Raw genomic sequence first — 13,422 nt, 5'->3', positions numbered from 1 at the left:
AGGTGAGCTATCTCTCTCATCCGTTCTGGACTGGTATATAATGGTGGAGGAATGTTTATGATGACATAGATTGCTGTTTTCTCCAAGCATCCAGGGTGACCTGCATGGTGACTGCAATATTGTATGGAAACTCAGCACCTTTGCATGTAGCCAACATCGTGGACAGGACATGAAGTGATAGGGAATCTCTAAAGTGAGGAAGGGTTATTTATTCTTACACTTTTTTATTTCTGTCAGTCCACATGTACACTGGACCTTTGAAAAGCTCTTCAGGATGCTGTAACTTGACAACTAGTGAACAAACCTCTCTCCCCCCTCCCCCCCCCCTATCTCCCCACTCATCTCCCCCCCCCCCCTCTCTCTCTCTCTCCTCCTCCACCCTCTCTCTCTTTCTCTCCCCCCTGTGTATAGTTTATAGATATAGTTGGGGGGGGGGGGGGAAAGTAGCACACATGGTGTAGTGATTGGGGGGTGCTTTGGGAGGAGATAGAACTTCTGCTAGTGGGGGGTAGGGGGATTGTGGTGTACCATGACCCCACTTACTATTGTTAACACAAACACACTACAGAGCACACAGTTTTATATACACACACAAGGGAAAACCAACAGTGCAGCTGAACCAATAGACACTATGACATTTAAAAGGACCGCGCATTGAAAACAACTGCTAAACTGCAATATGACATTAGCATTGTTTGTCATATTGCAGTTATGTTCAATGTACTGTCCCTTTAGTGCCGGTTCACACTAGTGCGGCTGCGGCGATCGCATGTAATGTCGGAGCGCACTGCTCCTTCATTACATGCTATCGGCTGTGCGGTGCGAGTTTAGCCATACACTTTGTATGGCTAAATTCGCACTGCACCCGCAGCAAACACGCACATGACCCTTTTTTGCAGCCGCATCAGGATCGGATCGCACAGTGGTTCACACTTGTGCGATCCGATCCTGTGCGAACTGTCAGATCGCACTGCAATATGCGATCAAACTGGGGGGTGTCGTTAAGATTACATTGACACCCCCAGCGTATCGCATATGGCAGTGTGAACTGCCAGGGGTGCGTTTGCGATGCGGGAACAGGCTGCAAATTCGCAGCCTTCCCGCATCGCATAAGTTTGACCCGGGGCTTAATGTTAGCTTAAATGTTAAAGCATCTATTGGTTCAGCCACACTGTTGATTTTCCTCTGTATGTAAATAAAGCCTCTTGCTCTGTAGCGTCTTATGGCCTGAGGATGGAGCATGCATGCTCCACAATGTGTAACCATGCCCACACCCTGCTCTGTGCCCCTGGATTAATGTCACTTCCGCTTTGGTTGTTGGCTCCAGCGTTCTACTACATCACACAGAGACACAGGGGTGACTGCTCAGTGGAGAGTAGGATCCTGGTACTGGGTCTCTCTCTCTCTCTCTCTCCTGTCTGTGTATATACTGTAGATACATCGGGGGGGGGGGGTGGTAAAAATGCCATATTTGAGCCCTGTTTTTACCACCACCCAACCACACCCCCTTTAACTGCAGTGTCCAGGGGTGTACACATACCTCATCAGGAATTATTCACCCTGTCACACCTGCCAAGTGTGACCCATTCAAGTGAGGAGCAAGCGCTCTGCAACCTTGTGCAGCACAGCGACCAAGGGGGTAAAGGAGGTGTTTTATCACCTCTTCACCACCTGCTTTAACCCCTGGGATTCCACATGGGCATGCATTGCACACAGTTGCAGGGCGTTTGCAGAGTGGCCCCATTCACTTGAATGGGTCACACTTGGCAGGTGCTACACCTGTGTGACTGTGTGTATAATTCCTGCTGCGCGGGGGGGGGGGGGGTAGGGATCAGATATGGCGTTTTATCGCCCCCCAAACTACAAATGTTGTGTACACCTCTGACAAGTGGGCAGATTTGAGGGAATGGCCAGTTGGCAGGCCCTGGGGAATGTGGTGGTCAGGCACGGGGGGACCCAGGCCTAAAGCTGTTTAAGGGGCCTCAATTTCTGATGCCTGCCCTGCTCACACAGTTTACTGTAATTACAGCAGTTTAGTTTGTGTCTATAATTACCAGCCAGGCTGAATGAGTGTTCCTTCTTCCCCAGTGCACATCTACCAGGTGCTAATATTCCCTAGTACACTGAGTACACACTGATATCGGTATACTGAGTGCCACTCAGTGTACACATATCAATGTTATATAAGGAATAGTACTCATTGTAGTACAGATGTCAGTGTTATAGGTACTAGCACTCAATTTACAGAGATCAGTGTTATACATAGGGAATAGCACTTAGTGAGTGCTATTCCCTATATATAACATATATAACACTTATATCTGTACACTGAGTGCTTTTCCCATATTGACATCTGTACACTTTGGCGAGAAGAATGCTCCTTACATTGGAGGTCAGTGAGAAGAACGTTCCTTACATTGGTGGTCAGGGGGTCAGTGAGAAGAACGTTCCTTACATTGGTGGTCAGTGAGAAGAACGTTCCTTACATTGGTGATCAGTGGGAAGAATGCTCCTTACATTGGAGGTCAGTGAGAAGAACGTTCCTTACATTGGTGGTCAGGGGGTCAGTGAGAAGAACGTTCCTTACATTGGTGGTCAGTGAGAAGAATGTTCCTAACATTGGTGGTCAGTGAGAAGAATGTCTCCTTACATTGGAGGTCAGTGAGAAGAATGTCTCCTTACATTGGAGGTCAGTGAGAAGAACGTTCCTTACATTGGTGGTCAGTGGGAAGAACGTTCCTTACATTGGTGGTCAGTGGGAAGAATGTTCCTTACATTGGTGGTCAGTGGGAAGAATGTTCCTTACATTGGTGATCAGTGGGAAGAATGTCTCCTTACATTGGTGGTCAGTGAGAAGAATGTCTCCTTACATTGGAGGTCAGTGGGAAGAATGTCTCCTTACATTGGAGGTCAGTGAGAAGAACGTTCCTTACATTGGTGGTCAGTGGGAAGAATGTTCCTTACATTGGTGGTCAGTGGGAAGAAACATAGAAACATAGAAACATAGAATGTGTCGGCAGATAAGAACCATTTGGCCCATCTAGTCTGCCCAATATATCTGAATCCTATGAATAGTCCCTGGCCCTATCTTGTATGAAGGATAGCCTTATGCCTATCCCATGCATGCTTAAACTCCTTCACAGTATTTGCAGCTACCACTTCTGCAGGAAGGTTATTCCATGCATCCACTACTCTCTCAGTAAAGTAATACTTCCTCATATTACTTTTAAACCTTTGCCCCTCTAATTTAAAACTGTGTCCTCTTGTGGTAGTTTTTCTTCTTTTAAATATGCTCTCCTCCTTTACCGAGTTGATTCCCTTTATGTATTTAAATGTTTCTATCATATCCCCTCTGTCTCTTCTTTCTTCCAAGCTATACATGTTAAGGTCCTTTATCCTTTCCTGGTAAGTTTTTTCCTGCAATCCATGTACTAGTTTAGTAGCTCTTCTCTGAACTCTCTCTAGAGTATCTATATCCTTCTGGAGATATGGCCTCCAGTACTGCGCACAATACTCCAAGTGAGGTCTCACCAGTGTTCTGTACAGCGGCATAAGCACTTCTCTCTTTCTACTGCTTATACCTCTCCCTATACATCCAAGCATTCTGCTGGCATTTCGTGCTGCTCTATTACATTGTCTTCCCACCTTTAAGTCTTCTGAAATAATTACTCCTAAATCCCTTTCCTCAGATACTGAGGTCAGGACTGTGTCAAATATTCTATATTCTGCCCTTGGGTTTTTACGCCCCAGGTGCATTATCTTGCACTTATCCACATTAAATTTCAGTTGCCAGAGTTCTGACCATTCTTCTAGTTTTCCTAAATCCTTTTCCATTTGGCGTTTCCCTCCAGGAACATCAACCCTGTTACATATCTTTGTGTCATCAGCAAAAAGACAAACCTTACCATCGAGGCCTTTTGCAATATCACTTATGAAGATATTAAACAAAATTGGTCCCAGTACAGATCCCTGAGGTACCCCACTGGTAACATGACCTTGTTCTGAATGTTCTCCATTGACTACAACCCTCTGTTGTCTGTCACTCAGCCACTGCCTAATCCACTCAACAATATGGGAGTCCATGCTCAATGACTGCAGTTTATTGATAAGTCTTCTATGTGGGACAGTGTCAAAAGCCTTACTAAAATCTAGATATGCAATGTCTACTGCACCTCCACCGTCTATTATTTTAGTCACCCAGTCAAAAAAATCTATAAGATTTGTTTGACATGATCTCCCTGAAGTAAACCCATGTTGTTTTTCATCTTGCAATCCATGGGATTTAAGATGTTCCACAATCCTATCCTTTAATAGGGTTTCCATTAATTTGCCTACTATTGATGTCAGACTCACTGGTCTATAGTTGCTCGATTCCTCCCTACTACCTTTCTTGTGAATGGGCACGACATTTGCCAATTTCCAGTCTTCCGGGACGACTCCTGTTACTAATGATTGGTTAAATAGATCTGTTAATGGTTTTGCCAGCTCACCACTAAGCTCTTTTAATAATCTTGGGTGTATCCCATCAGGACCCTGTGACTTATTTGTCTTCACTTTAGACAGCAATCTTAGAATGTCTTCCTCTGTAAAGACACATGCATCAAATGATTCATTAGTCATCCTTTCAAGTGGAGGTCCTTCTCCTTCTTTTTCTTCTGTAAAAACTGAACAGAAGTATTCATTAAGGCAGTCAGCTAGCCCTTTATTTTCTTCTACATACCTTCCGTCCTTTGTTTTTAATTTAGTTATTCCTTGTTTTAATTTCCTTTTTTCATTTATATATCTGAAGAATGTCTTATCCCCCTTTTTCATAGACTGAGCTAGTTTTTCTTCTGCCTGCGCTTTAGAAGTTCTTATAACTTGCTTGGCCTCTTTCTGCCTAATCTTGTAGATTTCCTTATCTTCATTGCTCTGGGTTTTTTTATAATTACAAAATGCTAGCTTTTTATTTTTAATGATTTGGGCCACTTCTGCTGAGTACCACAGTGGTCTCTTCCTTTTTTTGCTTTTACTGACAAGTCTAATGCAATTTTCTGTTGCCTTCAATAATGCACCTTTTAAGTAGTCCCATTTCTCCTGGACTCCATGTAATCCGTTCCAGTCTGATAAGGACTCATTTATGACTAATTTCATTTTTGAAAAGTCTGTTTTTCTAAAATCTAAAACTTTTGTTTTTGTGTGGTGTGACTCTTTCACAGTTCTTATATTAAACCACACTGACTGGTGATCACTAGATCCCAAGGTTTCGCCTACAATGACATCATATACCGAATCCCCATTTGTGAATACCAAATCCAAAATGGCCTCCCTCCGGGTTGGCTCCTCAACCACTTGTTGCAGAGACAACTCCAGTAGGGAATTTAGAATATCTGTACTCCTGGTAGAACTTGCTATTTTGGTTTTCCAGTTTATATCTGGAAGATTGAAATCTCCCATAATGATAACTTCTCCTTTCATTGTCATTTTAGCTATTTCTTCAACTAGTAGATCATCTAGTTCTTTAACTTGACCAGGTGGTCTATATATCACACCTACACGAGTTACTGCATGATTAGCAAACTGCAACGTAACCCAAACTGACTCTATGTTGGCCTCACCAACTTGTATTAGGTTAGATTTAATGCTATCTTTCACATACAGGGCCACTCCTCCTCCTTTCTTGCCTACTCTGTCTCTTCTGTATAAAGAGTACCCTGGTATGGTTATGTCCCAGTCATTTCTTTCATTAAACCATGTCTCCGTAACAGCCACTAAATCTACATTCTCAGATTCCATTATTGACCCAAGTTCATTGATTTTTTTACCTAAACTGCGAGCATTTGTAGACAGGACTCTGAGCTTATCATTTCTTAACCTCTGTGCTTCTGACCTGTTCTGGCATTGTTTCGGGGGGCAATTGGACTCTTGTATTTTCACTCTTTTGCCCCCCCTTCCTAGTTTAAATACTGTAATGTAATGTAATGTAATGTAATGTTCCTTACATTGGTGATCAGTGGGAAGAATGTCTCCTTACATTGGTGGTCAGTGAGAAGAATGTCTCCTTACATTGGAGGTCAGTGGGAAGAATGTCACCTTACATTGGAGGTCAGTGAGAAGAATGTCTCCTTACATTGGTGGTCAGTGGGAAGAACGTTCCTAACATTGGTGGTCAGTGAGAAGAATGTCTCCTTACATTGGAGGTCAGTGGGAAGAACGTTCCTAACATTGGTGGTCAGTGAGAAGAATGTCTCCTTACATTGGAGGTCAGTGAGAAGAATGTCCCTTACATTGGTGGTCAGTGAGAAGAATGTCTCCTTACATTGGTGGTCAGTGAGAAGAACGTTCCTAACATTGGTGGTCAGTGAGAAGAATGTCTCCTTACATTGGTGGTCAGTGAGAAGAATGTCCCTTACATTGGTGGTCAGTGAGAAGAATGTCTCCTTACATTGGTGGTCAGTGAGAAGAACGTTCCTAACATTGGTGGTCAGTGATAAGAATGTCTCCTTACATTGGAGGTCAGTGAGAAGAATGTTCCTAACATTGGTGGTCAGTGAGAAGAATGTCTCCTTACATTGGAGGTCAGTGAGAAGAATGTCTCCTTACATTGGTGGTCAGTGGGAAGAATGCTCCTTACATTGGTGGTCAGTGGGAAGAATGCTCCTTACATTGGTGGTCAGTGGGAAGAGCGTTCCTTACATTGGTGGTCAGTGAGAAGAATGTCCCTTACATTGGAGGTCAGTGAGAAGAATGTCTCCTTACATTGGAGGTCAGTGAGAAAAATGTCCCTTACATTGGTGGTCAGTGAGAAGAATGTCTCCTTACATTGGTGGTCAGTGGGAAGAATGCTCCTTACATTGGTGGTCAGTGGGAAGAGCGTTTCTTACATTGGTGGTCAGTGAGAAGAACGTTCCTTACATTGGAGGTCAGTGAGAAGAACGTTCTTTACATTGGAGGTCAGTGAGAAGAACGTTCCTTACATTGGAGGTCAGTGAGAAGAACGTTTCTTACATTGGTGGTCAGTGGGAAGAACGTTTCTTACATTGGTGGTCAGTGAGAAGAACGTTCCTTACATTGGTGGTCAGTGAGAAGAACGTTCCTTACATTGGTGGTCAGTGAGAAGAACGTTCCTTACATTGGTGGTCAGTGAGAAGAATGTCTCTTACATTGGTGGTCAGTGAGAAGAATGTCTCCTTACATTGGAGGTCAGTGAGAAGAATGTCTGTTCTCCTCTTCTCTCCTCCTGACTCCCTGTTCTCCTCTTCTCTCCTCCTGACCCCCTGTTCACCTCTTCTCTCCTCCTGACCCCCTGTACCATGCTCCATAGCACCCCATGTCTGACCCTTGACTGAGGAGGGGCATTGGGTGGAGTATGCGCGGTACTTTTTAAATGTGGGAGGAGCTTGGGCTGGACTTTAAAATGTGTGAGGGGTTATCAAATTTACCTTCGGGCTGAAGCCCCTGGTCTTTTTCCCACCTAGCAATGTCCCGACCCGTCCCGGCGGGTGGGCGGAGGGGGCGTGCACAGCGGAGCGGCGCCGGCATGACGTCAGCATAGGGAGAGTGCGTGGCGCGCATCTGCGCAGTGTGCACCAAGCACCAGCCTGCCCCAGCCTGGCCGAAAGCGTGCGCCGCCGCGCGGGAGTGGCGTGACTGGCGTCACGTGTTGTCAGCAGTCTCAGTCTGTCGGGGATCGGGGACACTGGCGTCTGGCAGCAGAAAGCATATGCCAGCCCAGCCAGTGAGCCAGCAACTTCAGCAAGCAAGCGCCAGTATACAGAAGAGTGGTCCGAGTGGAGGACTCTGAGGAGCCGAGCCAGCCACCAGCCCAGGACACGAGGAGTAGCAGCCGCAGGCCTGGCGGCATCATAGAGGTGGCTGCCACAGCCAGTGGGAGGTGAGTCACTGGAGCAGTGAGTCCACTCACTGCCCATGCATTATACCACCCTCACACCCTGACCCAACAATTATCAATGTGGACAGTGCTTGACATGCTGAGCTGAAAGCATTTTACAGCTGAACAATGCTGTAAAATTCTGTCAGCATGTCAGCCCATATTGTCATTTTCAGGGGTATGAGATGCAAATGTGCAATGGACTCACATTGAGTCCACTGCACATTTGCATGTCATACCATCCTCACACCCCTGAAAATGACAATGTGGGCTGACATGCTGACCGAATTTATTTTACAGCTGAGCTGAACTGCTCCACTAGTGCGCTCCTTGTGTGCTGGCTCGCTGTGTCTGGTTCCATTGCTGCGTACTGCTGCCTCACCTTACAGGTGACTCCGCTAATGCTGTCTGCATGCTCTGGGCCTTCAAATATATAAACATGAAATATTCGTGACTGATTCCCATTGTCAGGAATATTTCATGTTTATGTCTTTATTTGGCCAATTTTTCACAAATGTTTCATGTTTTATGCTATTGAAGGCCATGAGTGTGTGGACAACGTCAGTGGAGTCACCGGTAAGGCGAGGCAGCAGCAAGCAGCAGAGGAGCTAGACACAGCCAGCACGCAAGGAGCAGGCCCGGGGACATCGGTTTTAGAGGTGCCAGGTAAGTGGAGCAGTGAGTCCACTGCACATTTCCTTTCTCGTACCATCCTCACGCCCCTGAAAATTACAATGTGGACTGACCCGCTGACAGAACTTTACAGTTGAACATGGCAAACATGTATAATACATGTCTGTAAGTTTGCTATGTCCAGCTGTAAAATGCTGTCAGTGTGTCAGTCCACATTGTCATTTAAGGTTTATGCTTTTAATATCCACTGTCAGGAATATTTCATGTTTATGCATTTGACGGCCGTTGCCAGCAATATTTCACGTTAATGTTGATGCCCGTTGTGAGGTGTACTTTGTTTATGAGTTTGATGCTCATTGTCAGGAATATTTCAAGTTTGTGTTTGATTTCCATTTTGGGAATCAAACGCATAAACCTGACATATTCCTGACATTGGCCATCAAATGCATAAACATGAAGTATTCCTGACCATTTAACTTGAATATTTCATGATTATTCATTGGATGTCCATTGTCAGTAATATTTCATGTTTATGTGTTTTGATGTCCACTGTCAGGAATATTTCAGGTTTATTTTTATAGGTCATGTTAAAGGTACTCTTCAGCTTCCTTCTCGGAAGTACGCCTAAGGACTTTTTAGCATCTAGATGAAAGTCCCTAGTCAGATTGAAACGTTGACGCTCATGTGTATTGTATTTTCAACAAATAAAACAAAGTGAATTTGTAACAAGGCCTCTGGAGTGCATTCTAAGATAGATAGATAGATAGTGTATGTATGTATATATATATATATATATATATATATATATATATATATATATATATATATAAAAATTGCGTTTTATAGTTGGCCCCCCTACTTTTGATCCCGTCCCCCCATGTGCCCCCCCTAAATATAAAAGCTGGAGACGCCACTGCCACTCACTAAAACTAGAGGAAAGGCGGTTTAACCTTAAAATACGTAGGGGGTTCTTTACTGTCAGAGCAGTAAGGATGTGGAATTCTCTTCCACAAGCAGTCGTTTCAGCAGGGAGCATCGATAGTTTCAAAAAACTATTAGATGGGCACCTTAAAGACCACAACATACAGGGGTATACAATGTACGGCTAACAGCAAACACACACACACATCATAGGTTGAACTGGATGGACGAATGTATTTTTTCAACCTCACTAACTATGTAACTAATACATGAATACTAAGTAATAATAAATAAATAAATAATCCCTAACTTTAACCCCTAACCCTTAAAAAAATAATAATAAATAATAAAAATAATAATAAATAACTAAACACTCTAACACAAAATAAATAAATAAATATTTTTTTATTATTATTATTAACAATTTTTTTTTGTTTGGGTTTGGGGGTTTATTTTTTATTTTATTTGTATTATAATTTATAATAATGTATTTAATATGTTTTAAGGTTAGGGGTAATTATTATTTATTTATGTATTATTACAAAGTATTCATTTATTTATTTATGATGTTTTTAGTTATTTTACATTTTTCTATTCATATATTATTACTATTTTTTTTTTTTTTTAAATGTTTATTATTTGAGCAGAAAATCTGCACAAAACCGTGCGACAAAACGGGCAAAACGCACAAATGGCGCATTATTATTATTTTCTATAGGGATAAAAACGCACCAAAAATGCTCAAACCTGCCCGGTTTAAGCTACGAAAGCTCCAGAACTTTTTTGAGCTTCAGGCAACTTGGAGTGGAGATGTGAACCAACTCCATAGAGAATAATTTATTTTTTTCTCCTCCAGCCTTTTGGAGCTTTGAGCTTCAAGCTACAAATCACTGAGGTGGGAATGGGGTCTTACCCCACAGTACTGCTCCTCATTGAAGATCTGGGGAGGGAGAGGGATTCCGTTGTCTGGTTTTTTTTCACCGGGGACATTGTCTCTCATCCACTTCCTGTTGTCATCATTACAGGCGATATCTTTCTGTTCAAAGTCAATCCTATTCGCCTCCAAAAAACCGACCACATCTTGCTGTTTCTTTTTTATCTATAAGAAAAAAAATACAATTATCTACAAGGAATCCAGAACCTCTCTTTAGAAGATTTCTAAAAACATATGTGACAGATATGATGAATGATTCCATATTTTTCTTGGTAATAGGTCCTGGAGAGTTAAATCACATGACAGTCTCTTCTATCTCTCTGGACTCTATTGGTGAGATCTCAGTTCCTTGGTCTGCACACCTGCTGTGGATATTATAAAGATCTCCCATTTGTAAAGATTTTTTGTAATTTTATACTGTAAATAAAAGGAGGAGCCAGAACACATAAATGTGGGAGAGAATATCCAAACCTCCCATATAAATTAAATAATATAAGTGCCGCGTTTCACCTTTAAGACAAAAAAACACCATGTATATATACTGTGTTCAAATGTAAGTGTAGATCCTGCCACTATAGTGCTTAAACACCCTAGTTTATATATATATATATATATACAGTATATATATATATATACACACACACACAGTATCTCACAAAAGTGAGTACACTCCTCACATTTTTGTAAATATTTTATTATATCTTTTCATGTGACACTTTGCTACAATGTAAAGTAGCTTGTATAACAGTGTAAATTTACTGTCCCCTCAAAATAACTCAACACACAGCCATTAATGTCTAAACCACTGGCAACAAAAGTGAGTACACCCCTAAGTGAAAATGTCCAGATTGGGCCCAATTAGCTATTTTCCCTCATTTCCCCATGTGACTTGTTAGTGTTACAAGGTCTCAGGTGTGAATGGGGAACAGGTGTGTTAAATTTGGTGTTATCGCTCTCACTCACTGGAAGTTCAACATGGCACCTCATGGAAAATAACTCTCTGAGGATCTGAAAAAAGAATTGTTGCTCTACATAAAGATAGCTGAGGCTATAGGAAGATTCCGAAGACCCTGAAACTGAGCTGCAGCACGGTGTCCAAGATCATACAGTGGTTTACCAGGACAGGTTCGACTCAGAACAGGCTTCGCCATGGTTGACACGCCTCGCCATGGTGCACATGCTCAGCGTCATATCCAGAGGTTGTCTTTGGAAATAGACTATTCCTGACACTCAAGCAATTGAGTCTGATATGATCATTTTTAACTTCTGTTTGTGAGTAGCCATTTTTATGATTTATTAATAAAGCCATACTATTGAGGATAATGCGCTAGGTCAGTGTGCCCTTCTTTGTTTTCTGTGTTTGTAGTGCTGTTAGACTACAACAGTCCTTTTGGGCAGCAAAACTCTAGCCATCCGAGATGCCATATGTGAGTCCCGTGCGAAGTGTGGTCGGGGAGCTTGGATTCTAAGCGCAGGAGAAAGGTGGCATCACCATATTGTTTTGGAGCAATTACTGGAACCATGACCTGTGGTCTGATGAGACCAAGATACACTTATTTTGATCAGATGGTGTCAAGCATGTGTGTCGGCAATGAGGTGAGGAGTACAAAGACAAGTGTGTCTGCCTACAGTCAAGCATGGTGGTGGGAGTGTCATAGTCTGGGGCTGCATGAGTGCTGCCAACACTGGGGAGCTACAGTTCATTGAGGGAACCATGAATGCCATCATCTACTGTGACATACTGAAGCAGAGCATGATCCACTTTGGGCCACAGGGCAGTATTCCAACAAGATAACCACCCCAAACACACCTCCAAAACGACCACTGCCTTGCTAAAGAAGCTGAGGATAAAGGTGATGGACTGTAATGCTCCTGCGTTTTATGTATGATGTGGATTTTCAGCTGCAGAAATATTCCACTTCAGTAGTCATGTAGAGAAACGCTGAGACACCAATCCCAACTCCCAATGACTCATCATGTGTGGATGATCTCAATTCAGCAAGTAAATACACACACTCAGTAAGATGTTTCCTAGAGTGACTTATGTATATAGTAACACAGTGATGATAGGCTGAAGAGACAGATTGGGTAGAGATGGTAGATGACAGACACTTGAAAGGAAATGTTCTTGAAAGTAAGATAGTAGCAGATGGGATGCAGATAGGTTTAGCAATCATGTATGGTAGCAGATGACAGAGTAGCAGGTGGACATACAAGAGAGATCAACCCAGTGCAAGAACAGGTGGTAGTAGGCTCAAGAGCTAGCAATCTTTAGATAATGCAGATGTAGTATTAGTCCTTAGTATGCAGAGCTAGATAGTGTAAGCTTTAGTATGAAGGTTATAGAGGTTTCCCCTGTGGGGTACTTATCACTAATAGCAATGTAGCAGAGGAGAGGTTCGGCAAGAGCGGATGATCCGGTAGCGGGATACAGGGATCAGCGCAGCGTGGTTCCGACAGCGAGGTATGCTTGCAAGCATGAGAGCTTCAAGACAGGTTAGCATCAAGGCACAAAGCAGTTTGAACGAACACATGTGAGTGAGAGCGGGCGATCTAAATAGCCATCCAGTCCGGCGCTCAGTGATGACAGCATCAGTCTTAAAGGTGTATGCGCACCTTACCAAAAGAGAATGGTGGGGCGCATACACTCATGAAAGAGTAATTAGGGTACCCAAAGGTACCAGAACATTACAGTACCCCCCCCTTAAGGCCGGCTCCTGAAGGCCTCTGGAGCTGGTTTGTCTGGGTACTTCGCATGAAAATTGCGGATTAATCTAGAGGCATGTATGTCAGAGGTGTTTAGCCAGGTGTCGTCTTGGGGCCCATAGTTCTTCCATCGAACCAAGTACTGAAGTCTTCCTCTGTGGATACGAGAATCCAGAATCTCTTTTATCTCATATTCTTCTCCACCTTCAACTTGTACAGGAGGAGGAGGTGGGATAGTAGGCCTTATTCCTTGGTCAGGAACATGGGGCTTCAGTAGAGACACATGGAAAATGGGATGTATTTTGAGGTCTATTGGCAATGTAAGCTGTACTGCAGCTTTTCCAATAAGTTTCTTGAT

The 13,422-nt window shown here is 43.1% G+C and overlaps 1 protein-coding gene across 1 annotated transcript in view; it reads right to left on the bottom strand.

The window, feature by feature from the left end:
* The window catches only part of LOC309545908 (adapter SH3BGRL-like), a 174,721-nt gene that overhangs the window by 111,069 nt on the left and 50,230 nt on the right, over positions 1-13,422 (bottom strand). Inside the window, exon 2 of the mRNA XM_082245329.1 lies at positions 10,338-10,523. Coding sequence (XP_082101455.1) covers positions 10,338-10,523 — 186 coding nt within the window. The remainder of the gene's footprint in view (positions 1-10,337; positions 10,524-13,422) is intronic.

The sequence above is a fragment of the Pelophylax lessonae genome, assembly GCF_965119305.1.
Source record: "Pelophylax lessonae genome assembly, chromosome: 2".
NCBI classification, from domain to species: Eukaryota; Metazoa; Chordata; class Amphibia; order Anura; family Ranidae; genus Pelophylax; species Pelophylax lessonae.
Note: the sequence above shows the minus strand (reverse complement) of the source record. Positions and strands in the feature narration are given on the sequence as shown.